This window comes from Equus asinus, chromosome 14 (assembly GCF_041296235.1).
Source record: "Equus asinus isolate D_3611 breed Donkey chromosome 14, EquAss-T2T_v2, whole genome shotgun sequence".
In the NCBI taxonomy this organism is placed as follows: Eukaryota; Metazoa; Chordata; class Mammalia; order Perissodactyla; family Equidae; genus Equus; species Equus asinus.
In genome coordinates, this window is record NC_091803.1 from 12,537,462 (window position 1) to 12,551,068 (window position 13,607).

At 40.6% G+C, this 13,607-nt stretch overlaps 1 protein-coding gene across 1 annotated transcript in view; it reads left to right on the top strand.

Moving 5' to 3' along the window:
- The window catches only part of LOC106832276 (cytochrome P450 3A12-like), a 32,294-nt gene extending 23,253 nt beyond the window's left edge, over window positions 1–9,041 (top strand). The window contains exons 11-13 of the mRNA XM_014842972.3: window positions 16–242; window positions 6,418–6,580; window positions 8,735–9,041. Of these exons, the coding sequence (XP_014698458.1) occupies window positions 16–242; window positions 6,418–6,580; window positions 8,735–8,830 (486 nt within the window). The 3' untranslated portion in view covers window positions 8,831–9,041. The remainder of the gene's footprint in view (window positions 1–15; window positions 243–6,417; window positions 6,581–8,734) is intronic.
- Window positions 9,042–13,607: the final 4,566 nt, after the last annotated feature.

The window sequence follows — 13,607 nt, forward strand, 5'->3', positions numbered from 1 at the left end:
TTTCTTTCTTCCAAGGCACCTCCCACCTATGATGCCCTGGTACAGATGGACTATCTTGACATGGTGTTGAATGAATCTCTCAGATTATTCCCAGTTGCTGTTAGACTTGAGAGGCTCTGTAAGAAAGATGTGGAGATCGATGGGGTGTTCATTCCCAAAGGGACAGTGGTGATGGTGCCAACCTTTAGTCTTCACCGAGCCTCAGAGTTTTGGCCTGAGCCCGAGGAGTTCCGTCCTGAAAGGTACAGGGCTCCTGGGAAAGGGAACCCACCCTGATTATGGCAGCTTTGAGCATATTCTGACATCTCTTAGTATAGAAATGTGTGATTGCACAATCATTTATTTGTACCTCTTATTATTTTTGGCTTCTTCTTTTCTTATTACAATAGGGGTCATTGTTGTCAAAATTTTATGAACTGAAGACCAGAAAAAGGAAAATTGTAACTGTCCACATTGCTGATACCTCAAGATAGGCCTCATTAACAATGTGATATATATCCTTATACACATATTTCTATACATATTTACATTTAAAAAATTAGAATGGGGAGCTGGCCCTGTGGTGTAGTGGTTATGTTCAGCGTGCTCTACTTCAGTGACCCAGGTTTACAGGTTTACATCTGGGTGCAAATCTACACCACTCACCAGCCATGCCATGGTGGCAACCCACCTATAAAGTGGAGGTAGATTGGCACAGATGTTAGATCAGGGCTAATCTTCCTCTGCAAAAAAAAAAAAAAAAATTAGATTGGTATTACATTTTATTTGGTTTTGAACTGCTTTATTTACCAATAAATTATAAACAACATTCTATGTTACTGTATCCACATATATTATATGTATTTTTGTGTGATTGCATGCATTTGCCATAATTTACTGAACTGCTATCTGATTTTGGGAATATTGGCTCATTTTTCCTTTATGTTTTTCTATGATGTTCTCTTCAGCTCTCTTAATTTACCACCAGCATTCCCACATTCCACTTTTTAAAGCTTTTCTACTGTTTCCTCTAGCACTATTGTAAGAGTGCTCATGATGACGTGCAAAGTCCTCATCCCTGATGGTTTAAGCAGCCTCATTCAGGGTGAATGTGAACCCATGTCCTCTGGTACTGTCTGTGGCTGCAGTCTTGTCCCAGTTCCCTTCTACTCTCAGTATTCGGTAACCTTTCCAAAGGGTATTCACCTGCTGTCTAGACATCTGAGACATCCTCCTTGGTGGGGTCTTGGGCATGCTCTTCTGGGAATTCAGAGCCCAGGTCTGACTTTGGGCACAGCTTGAACTCTGGGAAGAGCTGATTCTTTCACATTTATTGCATTGGTGAGCAAAATTTGCAATGAACTGTTTAGGACACTAGCAGGGATCTAGACTTTTCTTAGCCCCTGACTTTAACCTCCCTGATGGCAGGGACCTCGTCTTGTTGGCCATGGTGTCCCTAGTGCTGGCATAGCATTTCCACATAGTACTAGTTGAAAGAAGAAGTCAGAGTTGACCAACTCTGTTTCCTGGGCCAGAGAGCCTCTGTGATGCTTCCAAGCTTAGCAGTTCTCCTGTGGTTTCACCAGCATCAAACTAGAGAGTGCTCGCTGTACTTCTCTTTGATTAATTCAGTCATCACACAGAGAGTAAGTGATTTCTGTGTGTCAGGGACTGGGCCAGGCAATGAGAAATCCAAATGTTAAAAAAAAACCTATCATGAAGGATTTTGATATATACGCGAGTATATGTGTTTTGACATATACATAAGTATATTCTATGGACACAAGTCTATGGACTACTTTTAATGTACCTATATGTGTCTACCACCTGCCCAACAACCATCAGCCTATGTCAGCTGTGTCATCCTCATACCATTACTACCCTTCTCCTGATTCCCGTACTATTTTAAGGCATATCATGTATAGCTATTCCAGGATGTCCTCCAAAATATAAAGACTCTTTAAAATTAGATAGCCACAATGCCATCATCACTCTCCCGACATCCACAATTTTTCTTCATGTGATCACATATTGAGCAATCAAATTAAATAAAGCATAGGTCTAACCTTCAAGGAATTTATAGCTTAGTGGAACAGATAGAAAAGGAAATCAGTGATTATAGCAAAGTAGAGTAGCATCACATGCCCATGTAAATTATCTGATGTAAGCTATTCTATGGGAGACACACACACACACACCACACACACCCACACACACACAGGAAGACAGAGAGAGACTGAGAGAGAGTAGAGAGAGAGAGATAGAGAGAGAAGGAGAGAGAGAGAAGGGTAGGGAGAGAAGGGAAGAGAAGGGAAAATAACAATTTAAATAATAGGAGGCATTTCCCCTGCTTTTTTCAATAATTTCTTATAGTTTTCAGTGTATAGGTATTTCAGCTACTTGGTTAAATTTATTCCTTGATATTTTATTTTTTGCTGCAATTGTAAATGTAATTGTATTCTTGATTTCTCTTTCTGCTAGTTGGTTGTTAGTGTATAGAAATGCAACTGATTTTTGTATGTTGATTTTGTGCTCTGCAACTTTGCTGTATTCATTGATTATTCCTAATAGTTTTGGGGTGGATTCTTTGGGTTTTATATATATAGAATCATGTGATCTGCAAATAGTGAGAGTTTTACTTCTTTGTCTCCAATTTGGATCCCTTTTGTTTCTTTTTCTTGCCTAATTGCTCTGGCTAAAACTTCCAGTACTATGTTGAATAAAAGTGGTGAGAGCGGGTATCCTTGTCTTGTTCCTGCTCTCTGAGGAACAGCTTTCAAGTTTTCATCATTGATTATGTTGTTGGCTGTGCGTTTGTCATGTATGGGCTTTATTATGTTGAGGTCGTTTCCTTCTATACCCATTTTATTGACAGTTTTTAAAATTATAAATGAATGTTGGACCTTGTCAAATGCTTTCTCTGCATATATTGAGATGATCTTGTGACTGTTCTTCTTCATTTTGTTAATGTGATGTATGACATTGATTGATTTGTGGATGTTAAGCCATCCCTGCATCCCTGGAATAAATCCCACTTGATCATGGTGTATGATCCTCTTAATGTATTGTATTCAATTTGCTAATATTTTGTTGGGGATTTTTGCATCTATGTTCATCAATGATATTGGCCTGTAATTTTCTTTTTTTGTGTGTTGTCCTTGTGTGGTTTTAGTATCAGGGTAATGTTGCCCTTGTAAAATGAGTTAGGAAGCATCCTGTCCTCTTCACTTCACAGTGTCTGAGAGGATAGGTATTAAATGTTCTTTGAATGTTGGTAGAGAACATTCATAGACAGAGAAGCTGTGGAGTCCTGGACTTTTGTTACTTTGAAGTTTTTGATTTCTGTTTCAATCTCTTCACTTGTAATTGGTCTATTCAGATTCTCTGTTTCTTCTTGATTTGGTTTTGGAATGTTGTGTGATGCTTAGAATTTGTTCATTTCTTCCAGGTTATCTGATTTATAGGCCTATAGCTTTTCATAGTGTTCTCTTATAATCTCTTGTATTTCTGTGGCGTCTGTAGTAATTTCTCCTCTTTCATTTCTTATTTTATTTATTTGTATCTTCTCTCTTTTTTTTAGTGAGTCCTGGTAAGGGTTTGTCAATTTTGTTTATCTTTTCAAAGAATGAGCTCTTACTTTCATTGGAGCTTTCTATTGTTTTTGATCTCTATTTATTTCTGCTCTAATTTTTATTATTTCCTTCCTTCTACTGACTTTAGGCTTTGCTTGTTCTTTTTCTAGTTCTTTTAGATGTAGTGTAAGCTTGTTTATTTGAGATTTTTCTTGTTTCTCAGGTAGGCCTGTATTGCTATAAACTTCCCTCTGTACCACTTTTACTGCATCCCTTAATTTTTGGTATGTTGTGTTTTAATTTTCCTTTGTCTCCAGAAATTTCTTGATTTCTCCTTTGATTTCATCATTGATCCAGTAGTTGTTCACTAGCATGTTGTTTATTCTCCATATGTTTGTGACTTTCTCAGCTTTTTTCTGGCAGTTGATTTCCAGTTTCATAGTGGTGTGGTTGGTAAAGATGCTTGATATGATTTCAATCTTCTTAAATTTACTGAAGCTTGCTTTGTTTCCCAACATATAGTCTACCTTTGAGAAATTTCTATGTGCACTTCCATATCTTCCACTGTTTTTGATGGAATGTTCTTTATATATCCATTAAGTCCATCTGGTCTAGTGTTTCATTTAAGGCCACTGTTTCCTTCTTGACTTTACAGGAACTGTCCGTTGATGTAAGTGTGGTATTAAAGTCCCCTACTAATATTGTGTTGCTGTCAATTTCTCCCTTTAGGTCTGTTAATAATTGCTTTATATACTTTGGTGTTACTATCTGAGGTTTATCTATATTAATAAATGTTGTATCTTTTTCATGGTTTGTTCCATTTATCATTATATAATGACCATCTTAGTCTCTAGTTATCTTTTTTGGCTTGAAGTCTATTTTGTCTGATATTAGTATGGCAACACCCACAGTTTTGGGTTGTCATTTCCTTGGGGTATCATCTTTCATCCCTTCACTCTGAGCTTATGTTTATCTTTAGAGCTGAGATGTGTTTTCTGGAGGAAGCATATTGTTGGGTCTCAGATTTTAATCCATCCGGCCACTCTGTGTCTTTTGACTGGTGAATTCAATCCATTTACATTCAGAGTGATTATTATATATGAGGGCTTCATACTGCCATTTTATCTTTTGTTTTCTGCTTGTTCTATATTTCCGTTGTTTCTTTTTCTTGTATTTCTGTCTTCCATTTCAGTTTGGTGGTTTTCTGTGATGTTTTCCTCAGTTTTCTCTTGATTTATGATCTGTGACTGTGCTCTGATTTTTTGTTTCATAGTTATCATGAGGTTTGTATAAAGGATCTCAGAGATCAGGTAGTCCTTTTTCTGATAGCCTCTTATCTCCAATAGCCTATGCTTGTTCTATCCTTTCTCTCTTTCCCATGTACCTTATTGTTGTCATTAATTATTCCGTTTTTTGTGTTGTGAGTTTGTGACCAAATTGAAGTATGTATAGTTATTTTTGATGCTTTCTTTCCCTTTAGCCTTCATGTTATAATTAAGTGTTTACTAACCTATTCTGATAGAGATTTGAAATTTTCTGATTCTGTCTATTTATCACCTTGCTCAAAACTTTGTAAAGCTTTGCTTTGTTGTTTCATGTAGGAGGGATCCTTTCAACATTTCTTGTAAGGCAGATCTTGTGGCGATATACTCCCTCAGCTTCTGGTTGTTTGTGAAAACTTTTATTTCTTCATCACATCTGAAGGATAATTTCCCTGGATATAGTATTCTTGGCTGTTAGTTTTTGTCTTTCAGTATGTTGAGTATATTATTCCACTCTCTCCTGCCCTGTAGGGATTCTGCTGATAAGTGCACTGAAAATCTAATGGGAGTTCCTTTGTGAGTTGTGTTCTTCTCTCTTGCTGCCTTTAATATTTTTCCTTTGTTATTGACTTTCGACAGTTTTAATATTACATGCCTTGGAGAAGGTCTTTTTGGATTGATGCAGTTAAGAGTTATGTTGGCTTCAAGGACTTGCATGTCCAGTTCCTTTTCCAGGTTTGGGACATTCTCAGGTATTTCCTGCAGCTGATGGAGCTGGTGTTGGTGGTGCCACCAGTGGGGGCTGAATCACTGGTTGTGCTGTGGTTCCTGATGCTTCTGGTCACAGGTCCGCTGTACTCCCATAGGTGGAGAGCATGGGCTGAGCCAGGAGAGGTTGTTTTTGCTGCTTCTTCATGCAGCCTCTGGTCTCTGGTGCTAGTTGGTGTGTTTTGAAAACTCAGGTCAAGCTAGGCCACTCCAGCCATGAAAATCTGAGTTTTGTATACTATCCCTACCTTGGGAAGACCTGGCCACTGCCAGGAGAGGGGAAGGGGACACACATGCTGGATCCCCTGGAAGACAGGAAGGGACACATTGATTTTGCTCTGACCACATCTGCTTGCAGTTGTGCGAGGCATGATGCACACTTCCTCTCCTCCCGCTGTGCCAGCTCTTTCTGCTCTTCTCAGAGTTGCATGAGCAGTGGTGCCTGCTGTTTATGCTCCACTCGCAGTCATGCTAGCCATGGCATCTGCTATTTCTTCTCCACTTGCAGTGACTGTTTGCAGGTGCATGCACCGGCATAAGGATCCACACCCTGGATTGCTGCTGCCAGGGGAGGGAGAGGTGTCTGTTCCCCTAGTTCCACTGCCTCCAAGGATTGCAGTCCACCTCCCTTCAGATGTACAGATGTATGGATGTCTTATGCACCTTGTTTTGCTGTGTAGGGAATCCTCTGTTGATGAATGGATGCTTGATCAGTTGTAACTTACAGGAGAGAGACAGAGGAACAACTCTCTCCACTATGATGCTGATGTCAGTCTCCTACCTCTTGTGATTTTTATGTTTCAATAACTTGTTTTTATCTACTATTGTGGAACCAGATTCAGTAAGAAGAACAAGGACAACATAAATCCTTGTATATACATGCCTTTTGGAAACGGACCCCGAAATTGCATCGGCATGAGGTTCGCTATGGTGAATATGAAACTTGCTCTTGTCAGAGTGCTGCAGAACTTCTCCTTCAAACCTTGTAAAGAAACACAGGTCAGACAGTTAACATTCTGCATAAATAATGTCTTATTGGGAGTTTTTTTTTTTTTTTACTTGGCGTGGGGTCTTTCTCTCTTTATAGGAAAGAATGTGTTCTATTCAAAGAATAATTTACTACTGTCCAGAGAATCTGTTTGGAGCCATCTGTGACTTTAGGGCCCTTCAACTCTGGACTGCTAAGTCTGTGGTGTTAATAGACCCAACTATAAAGGTCATCTAGAGTCAATTCAATTAGCATGACAGGAATATGTGCAGGCCTTTGAACTAGAGCAAAGTTTTAAACTCTCTTTCAAGTCCACTGGAAGGAAGGGGAAGTGTTGTGAATAGCCATGAAATACAGCAATTACCACATCATGACTTTTGAATGATACTCTTCTCCACCAGACCTTAAAGAAGCTTTGTGAGAGCAGTTCTCAACCACTGTCGATATAATGAAATCAATGGAGAGCTTTAAAAAATGCTGATGCCTAGGTCATCTCAGAAATTCTAAAATAGCTCATGAGAGTGGGCCTTGAAAGCACCCCTGTTGTATCTCATATGTAGCCAAAGTTGAGAATCGTTGATTTAAAGCTTCTCTGCCAGATGTGAAGGACTCCCACAACCAGGGTCATCCTGGGTATTTGACCTCACCTTCCAGGAGCCCTGCTTCAGTCAAGATTGGCTCCTTTTACATCCTCATAATAACTTTATGAATATTTGTCCTGCTTTTCTCCACATTCTGTTCCCATCCTTCAAGTCAAATTTCATCCCCCAAACACCTCCATGGAGCCTTCCCCATATAGTCCAGGAGCCCATTTTCTCCTCTGCTCTGTTATGAGTTTCTGCAGGCTGGTATCATTGGTCAGACCACCTAAGCTAATAGTTTGTCATTAAACCATCCTGTTTGGTTCTCTATGTTTTCTTTGTACCTAAGAATGTCTTTAACTCTAGCTGGTGCCTTGAAGTCATCCACTAAATGCTTAAGGAGTGATTTGAGTTGATTTCGAGCTCTTGGACACAAATTTTGAACTATTTTAACTATAAAAATGTAAATGACATTTGTGTATGTGCATGTTGTATGTGTGTGTGTCTGTCTGCAAGGGAAATATATGTATGTCATGTTAAATTATAAAATAACAAGGTTTTATATTTATGGAAAGATCTGGAATCTCTCCTCTGGAGAACATAAAGAATGGTTGCCATTGATTCAAGTCCCTATAATAAGGATTATTTCTAGGACTCGTGCGTTTAATAGTTAAGTCCTCCCCTTAAATAAGTTCTCTTCAGGGGAGAGGTGGATAGAGATGGTTTCCATCTTAGTTTTCACTTTAGGGCAATTGTGTGGCAGTCCTGTAAGTGTGTACAAACAGGGGACTCAGTCCTGAGAGAAAGTCAGCCTCTGACACACCTGGGGTGGGCAGACACTCCCTATAAGCTCCCAGTCATCCACAGACTGGTGCTTCTCACCCTCCATGGCAATTTGCTCGCCCTTCAGTCAACTGAGTCCCAAAAATGACTCTGCTGCTGGCTCAACCACCACTGAAGGAATGACTGGGTGAGAATGAAGCTAAAACTATCAGTCAAAACACTGTAGGTGAGAAGTTCACCATTTGCACTACACGTGGGATCCAAGAGATGTTAGAAAACAGGCATAATGCTTCACAAAGACCCCTTTCCATCATGAAACTGGATGAGTTCCACTGGGAGTGATGACTGGACTCTTTAGAAGTTGAGGATGGTTCATACAATTAAAATGTCTCATACTCATTCAGGAGTACTTTGCAAGTTCCAACATACAGAAAATTAATTCTACATGGCTTTTCACAATAGTTTGCCATAATCCCTAATAATCTGGTTTACATTTTAATAGTTCATTCATTTTACTTAAAATTTATGTCAAAAATGAAGAGAAGCCAACATGATTTTGTCTCTGGCCTGCTCCAAAATGGTGCTGCATAGATATTTTTTTGAATGAACGGATGGATGAAAGCTTTACTGTCCAGTCTCATGCAGCTTATAGACTAAATATAAAGAGTCAAAGATATGTGATGTTAAAAGTAGTTTATATGTTTTAAAAGTATTATTGTCCTTAATGTATCTCATCTACTTTGCTTCTGTTGTTGGGAGAGTTTATCAGTCAGTTAACACATGGTTGTTTAACTTTTGCAGATTCCCCTGAAATTAGGCAATCAAGGACTTCTTCAACCGCAAAAACCCATTGTTCTAAAGGTTGAGTCCAGAGATGGGACCGTCAATGGAGCCTGACTCTCCCTAAGGACCTCCATTTTGTTATTCAGGGAAACTTTATTCCAGAACCCCAGAGACATCAATTTCTTTTGTGAATAAAACCCAGAATGAAGATGGGCTTAGCCTACTGCACTTGATGGATGCCTAGGGATTCTTACATCCATTGCACTTTCTTAGTGTCTGTGTACAGTATTATAGGTTGTGTAATAAAAAGGAGGGGACTAAGTAAGTACCAGAAATGTGGACTCAGCTTATCTGGTTCTCACAGGATGGTCTCCATCCACCCCCACTTAGTACCATCTACTCTTCCTGAGCACTGATCAAGAATAAAGTTTCTCAACAATTTTATTAGCAAACTTTAATGAAAACAAGAATTATTGTGCTGATTGTCATAGTGACATTTATATCACATGTTAATTTTGAATCTTCTGTGAAGTATTATATACTGAGCAAGTCAATTAACATCTCTTTACAAAAGTATTATCTGATGCCTTTGTGCACATTAGGGGGAATCAACAGAACTGAACCAGTGAGAGCCAGAGAGTAACTGTTTTTGACAATCACAATCACCAGTTGGGTGGGCCTTTTCCAGAACTCTCCTTTGATACATTAATATAGATGAGAGTTAATCCACTGTGACTTTGCCTGTTCCTTAGAAAGTATATTCATAGTTTAATCTCCCTTTTTTGGGGCACACATTTTTTGTAACACTCAACTAGGGCACTTATTACATTGTTTTGATTTAATTTTTGCATCTCATCTCCCCTGACATCTCTGAATGGCAGGAATCATGTTTGCTTCTAACACTTTTTACTCCATCCAAAACTAAATGATTGGTTGGTCAAATGATTGGACAGAAAGGCCACTAGTTTTCATCACTTTCAGTTGGTATCAGAAGCTGCACAGGTTCTTCCTTTTCCTTTTTTGCCCCTCCCTTCCCCTTCCTTCCTTTTCTCTTCCTGGATAATTCAGTCCTAAAGCCAGTAGGTAGGGCACAGCAAGGTTGGCAGCCACACAGTGGGGGCCAGGGGCAGAAACAGGAGTCACAGTGGCTCCAAGTCAGAGCAGAGTAGGATGAAGGGTGTGTAGAGGGAGGGGCAGGCTGGCATGGGTGTGGGAGACAAGCAGGGTGACTCAGGGGTCCACGCAGAGCAGTGGGCTGGTGAGAGCAGCCTGAGCCTAGATAGGGTGTAGAGAACCCAAGTATGGTGAGGAGGGCATCCATGAGTGGAAAGGGGTGGAGTGGGGATTGACCATGTAAAGGGGGATTGATCAAATAAGTAAATATATTAAGGATGATGGAAGCCAGGTTTCCCATTGTTGGGGAAGGGAATCACTGAGTTGGAAAGGGAGAGAACCTTTCCAAATGGAACCCTGAGGAGCCAGAGATGGAAACTTAATATATCAGTGTAAATTCATGTTTTCTGTATAGTATATGGTTGATAGACAGGAAGGGGTGTGTGTGTGTGTGTGTGTGTGTGTGTGTGTGTGTGTATGTGTGTTTGTTTAGATATAAAAACATATCACTCCTGCTTGTCTCCACTAATAGTACTTAGAAAGAGTGACACCCTAATATCAATCACACACCTCGTGCCCAGGTATTGGCTTATAGATACTATTTTTTGCTAAAAGGAACCAAGGCTCCTTAGAGAAATGGCTGATTTCAGGGCTGGGACTGGGAAAGTACAGGATGAGCCTGAAAGATTTTGTGGTGCTAGGAGGGAACAGGATGCTAAAGTGTGATGGTGACATGTCAACAGGGCCCAGAAGCCAGCCTGAAGGGCTTCCACTGACCAATTCAGAGACAATTTGAGCATCATAATAGAGAAAGATGGTCAGAGATTATGACCCACTGTATAAAGGGAAAACATTAATACATACAATATGTATAAATAAATGAATAAATTGCAATTTGATGAACATAATTACACAGTTTCAAAGTGCTGCTGCTCAAAATACCCATTAATTATAATGGCAAAGTGTAGCTTCACGGTGAAGACTGGGAGACACCCCCTTAATCAAATGATTAAAGACAGCATCATCAGGAACAGGGGGAGTTGATTGAGTGTCACCTGATGGGTTTGCAGAGAGAACTTATTGTCACCTCTGTGACAGTCCTGCCAAGGAGGGAAGCCTGAAAGAAATCCTGAAATAGTCAGACAAACCCAAACTGAGGAATATTCTACTCCTCCTCATCTGTGACTGGTTTATAACCTTCAAAAGAGTCAAGGTCATGAAAGCCAAAGACTGAGGCAGGGTTCCAGACTGAAGGAGACTAAAGGGAGGTGACATTTAAACACAGCACATGGTTTGGGTCCTTCTGCTACGAAGGACATTGTTGGGACAACTGGGGGGATTCAATGGGGAGTTAGGGTTAGATGGCAGTAACGTAGCAGCATTAACTCCCTGACTTTGATGGTCGTATTGGGGTAATGTAGGAGAATGTCCTTTTCATAGGAAATACAGGGGGTTATAAAGTATTGGGTCGGCAATTTACTCTGAGATGGTTCAGGAAAATAGTTCCTTGAACAGTCTCTTCTGTAAGTTTATGATTGTTTGTGGGGTAAGAACCACAGAGGCACCTTTTCACTTATCCAGCTTTCCTACCCTCTCACTGTAGTCTTACTTGTATTATTTTAATATGATGAGGCAACACCTCGTGGTGATTGAGAGATGGGGGCTCTGAAGCTGGATCTCCTGGGTTGTGAATCCCAGCTCAGTCCAGGGCTGAGTCTGGACCAACCAATGGCTTTGGGCAAATGCTTAAACTCCCAGCTGAAGTGGCTTTAGTTTGGCCAAGGGTGATTCTATAGAGAATGGGGCAGCTATGAGCTAGTAACAGCCCATACTCCCAGCACCTGGGGATAGGTGTGCAGCCCAGGGAAAGGGACCTGGCACCTTCCTACACTACATACATTTACAAGTGCAACCTTGAACACGTTGCTTAATACCTTCCTACCTTCGTACTTAGTGCCTCAGGGTCCCCATTGTGAAATAGGGGAATAACACACTACCTAACTCAAGTGACAATGGAATCAGATGATGTGTGTGGAGTATTTAGGACACAGACCACGGGGCAGGAAGTGAGCACTTAATACATGTAAGCTATTATTTTCATAGACATATTATCCTCCATCCTCAGGGAGTTGAAGTTTGGGCTCCAGTATGATCCACTCCAGCTTCGTCTTCCGTTTTAGAAAATAATTGCTTACATCTTTCTCGGAGGTTTAAGTACGCAGTCATTGGTGTCACAACTAATGCTGTTCAATAATTTCCCTAAGAACAACATAAACATCCCCATTTTAGGAGTGCCTTTGTCATAGCAACTAAGTGTAGGCAACTTTGTGGGGGATGCGTTGAAGTCGGTCAAGGGAAATGCTCTCACTGCATTCATGTGGGCCCTTTCCTCCCCTCCCTTAGAATTGCTTTTCTGGTCCCAGAGTTCTGACAAGTCTCTCTAGTCATGTCCAGGCTGTGTGGTGTCCAAGATACATGAAAAGCTAGGATGAGACAGATTCATCCCTTCAGGGCTCAAAGACAGGCAGGACCAGGGAATTGTTGAGTCAGTGCTGGTTTCTTCAGGGATTCACTTCATCTTCTCTGAGGGACTAGCTGAGAACTTCTGCAGAGTGAGCGATGATCCGTTGATCTCGTAGGCCCTCATTTGGGTGTCTGAACTTCTACCTTCACTTCTTTAGGCCAAGAATTGTCCTCTTCATGGAGTATGGTTTGAAGATGCAAAATGTCCTTATAAGTGTCATAGTGTGAGTCTGTATATCATTCTATATCATCTACCTATCTATATATCTGTCCATAACTCTCAATCATGTATCTATATTTTCCTCTTTACCTACCATTTATCTATATCGATCTATCTCTCTCTTATCCATTTCTGCATCTATATCTATCTACCTACTTATCTATCATCTATCTACATTTATTTATCTATACATATCTATCTATCTATCATCATCATCTTTGTATCTAGCTAGAAAGGCAGAAGTGACTTTGGAGACCCAGGCATTCCAGCCCCCAGCTGTTTGAGTCTTTCCAACCCAGACACGTGAGGAGAGCCTTTGTGATGACCCAGATCCAGCCTGCCTGCAGCCACATGAGAGACCCCAAGCAAGAGCTGCCATGTGAGTCCAGTCAACACCAGATTCATGTGCAAAATAAAGGATCATTATTGTCCTGTCTTTCAGGTAGTAAATTATGCCACAATAGATAATTTGAACATCCTTTCTTCACTTAAGGTAGAGTAAGATGTATAGGACCCAGAAGAGAGATGAGAACTGAGGGAAATTGGATGAAGCAATGAATCTTTAAGTTACTGTGAATCACTGGAAGCAGCAGTGGGGTAGCAGGTCAGCTCAGAGGAAGGTCTGCCAAGGTCTAAGTGAGGTGACAGTAGGAGTCACATGGAGAAAAGGGAAAGGGATGGTACTGACTTTATTGAGTACTTATCATGTGCAGCGTCTCCTCAACACCAAGCCTTCGTGTTCCCACAATACCTTTCAGTAGGGAACTCTGTGGCTGTAGGCTGTCCAAAGCACCCTGAATGATTCTTTCCTCCTGCCATTCACAACCTTGTGTGCTCTCCTTCCACATGAATTGGCCTGACCTCTGCATATCCTCTGAAGCCACTAGGATATTGTGGAGATGATAATGTTTGACTTCTGAGGCTGAGTCATAAGAGATGTAGATGCTCCACCTTGTTCCCTCTTGATCATTCACTCTGAGGGAAGCCAGCTGCCATAATGTGAGGACACTCAAGTAGCCACATGGCAAGGAACTG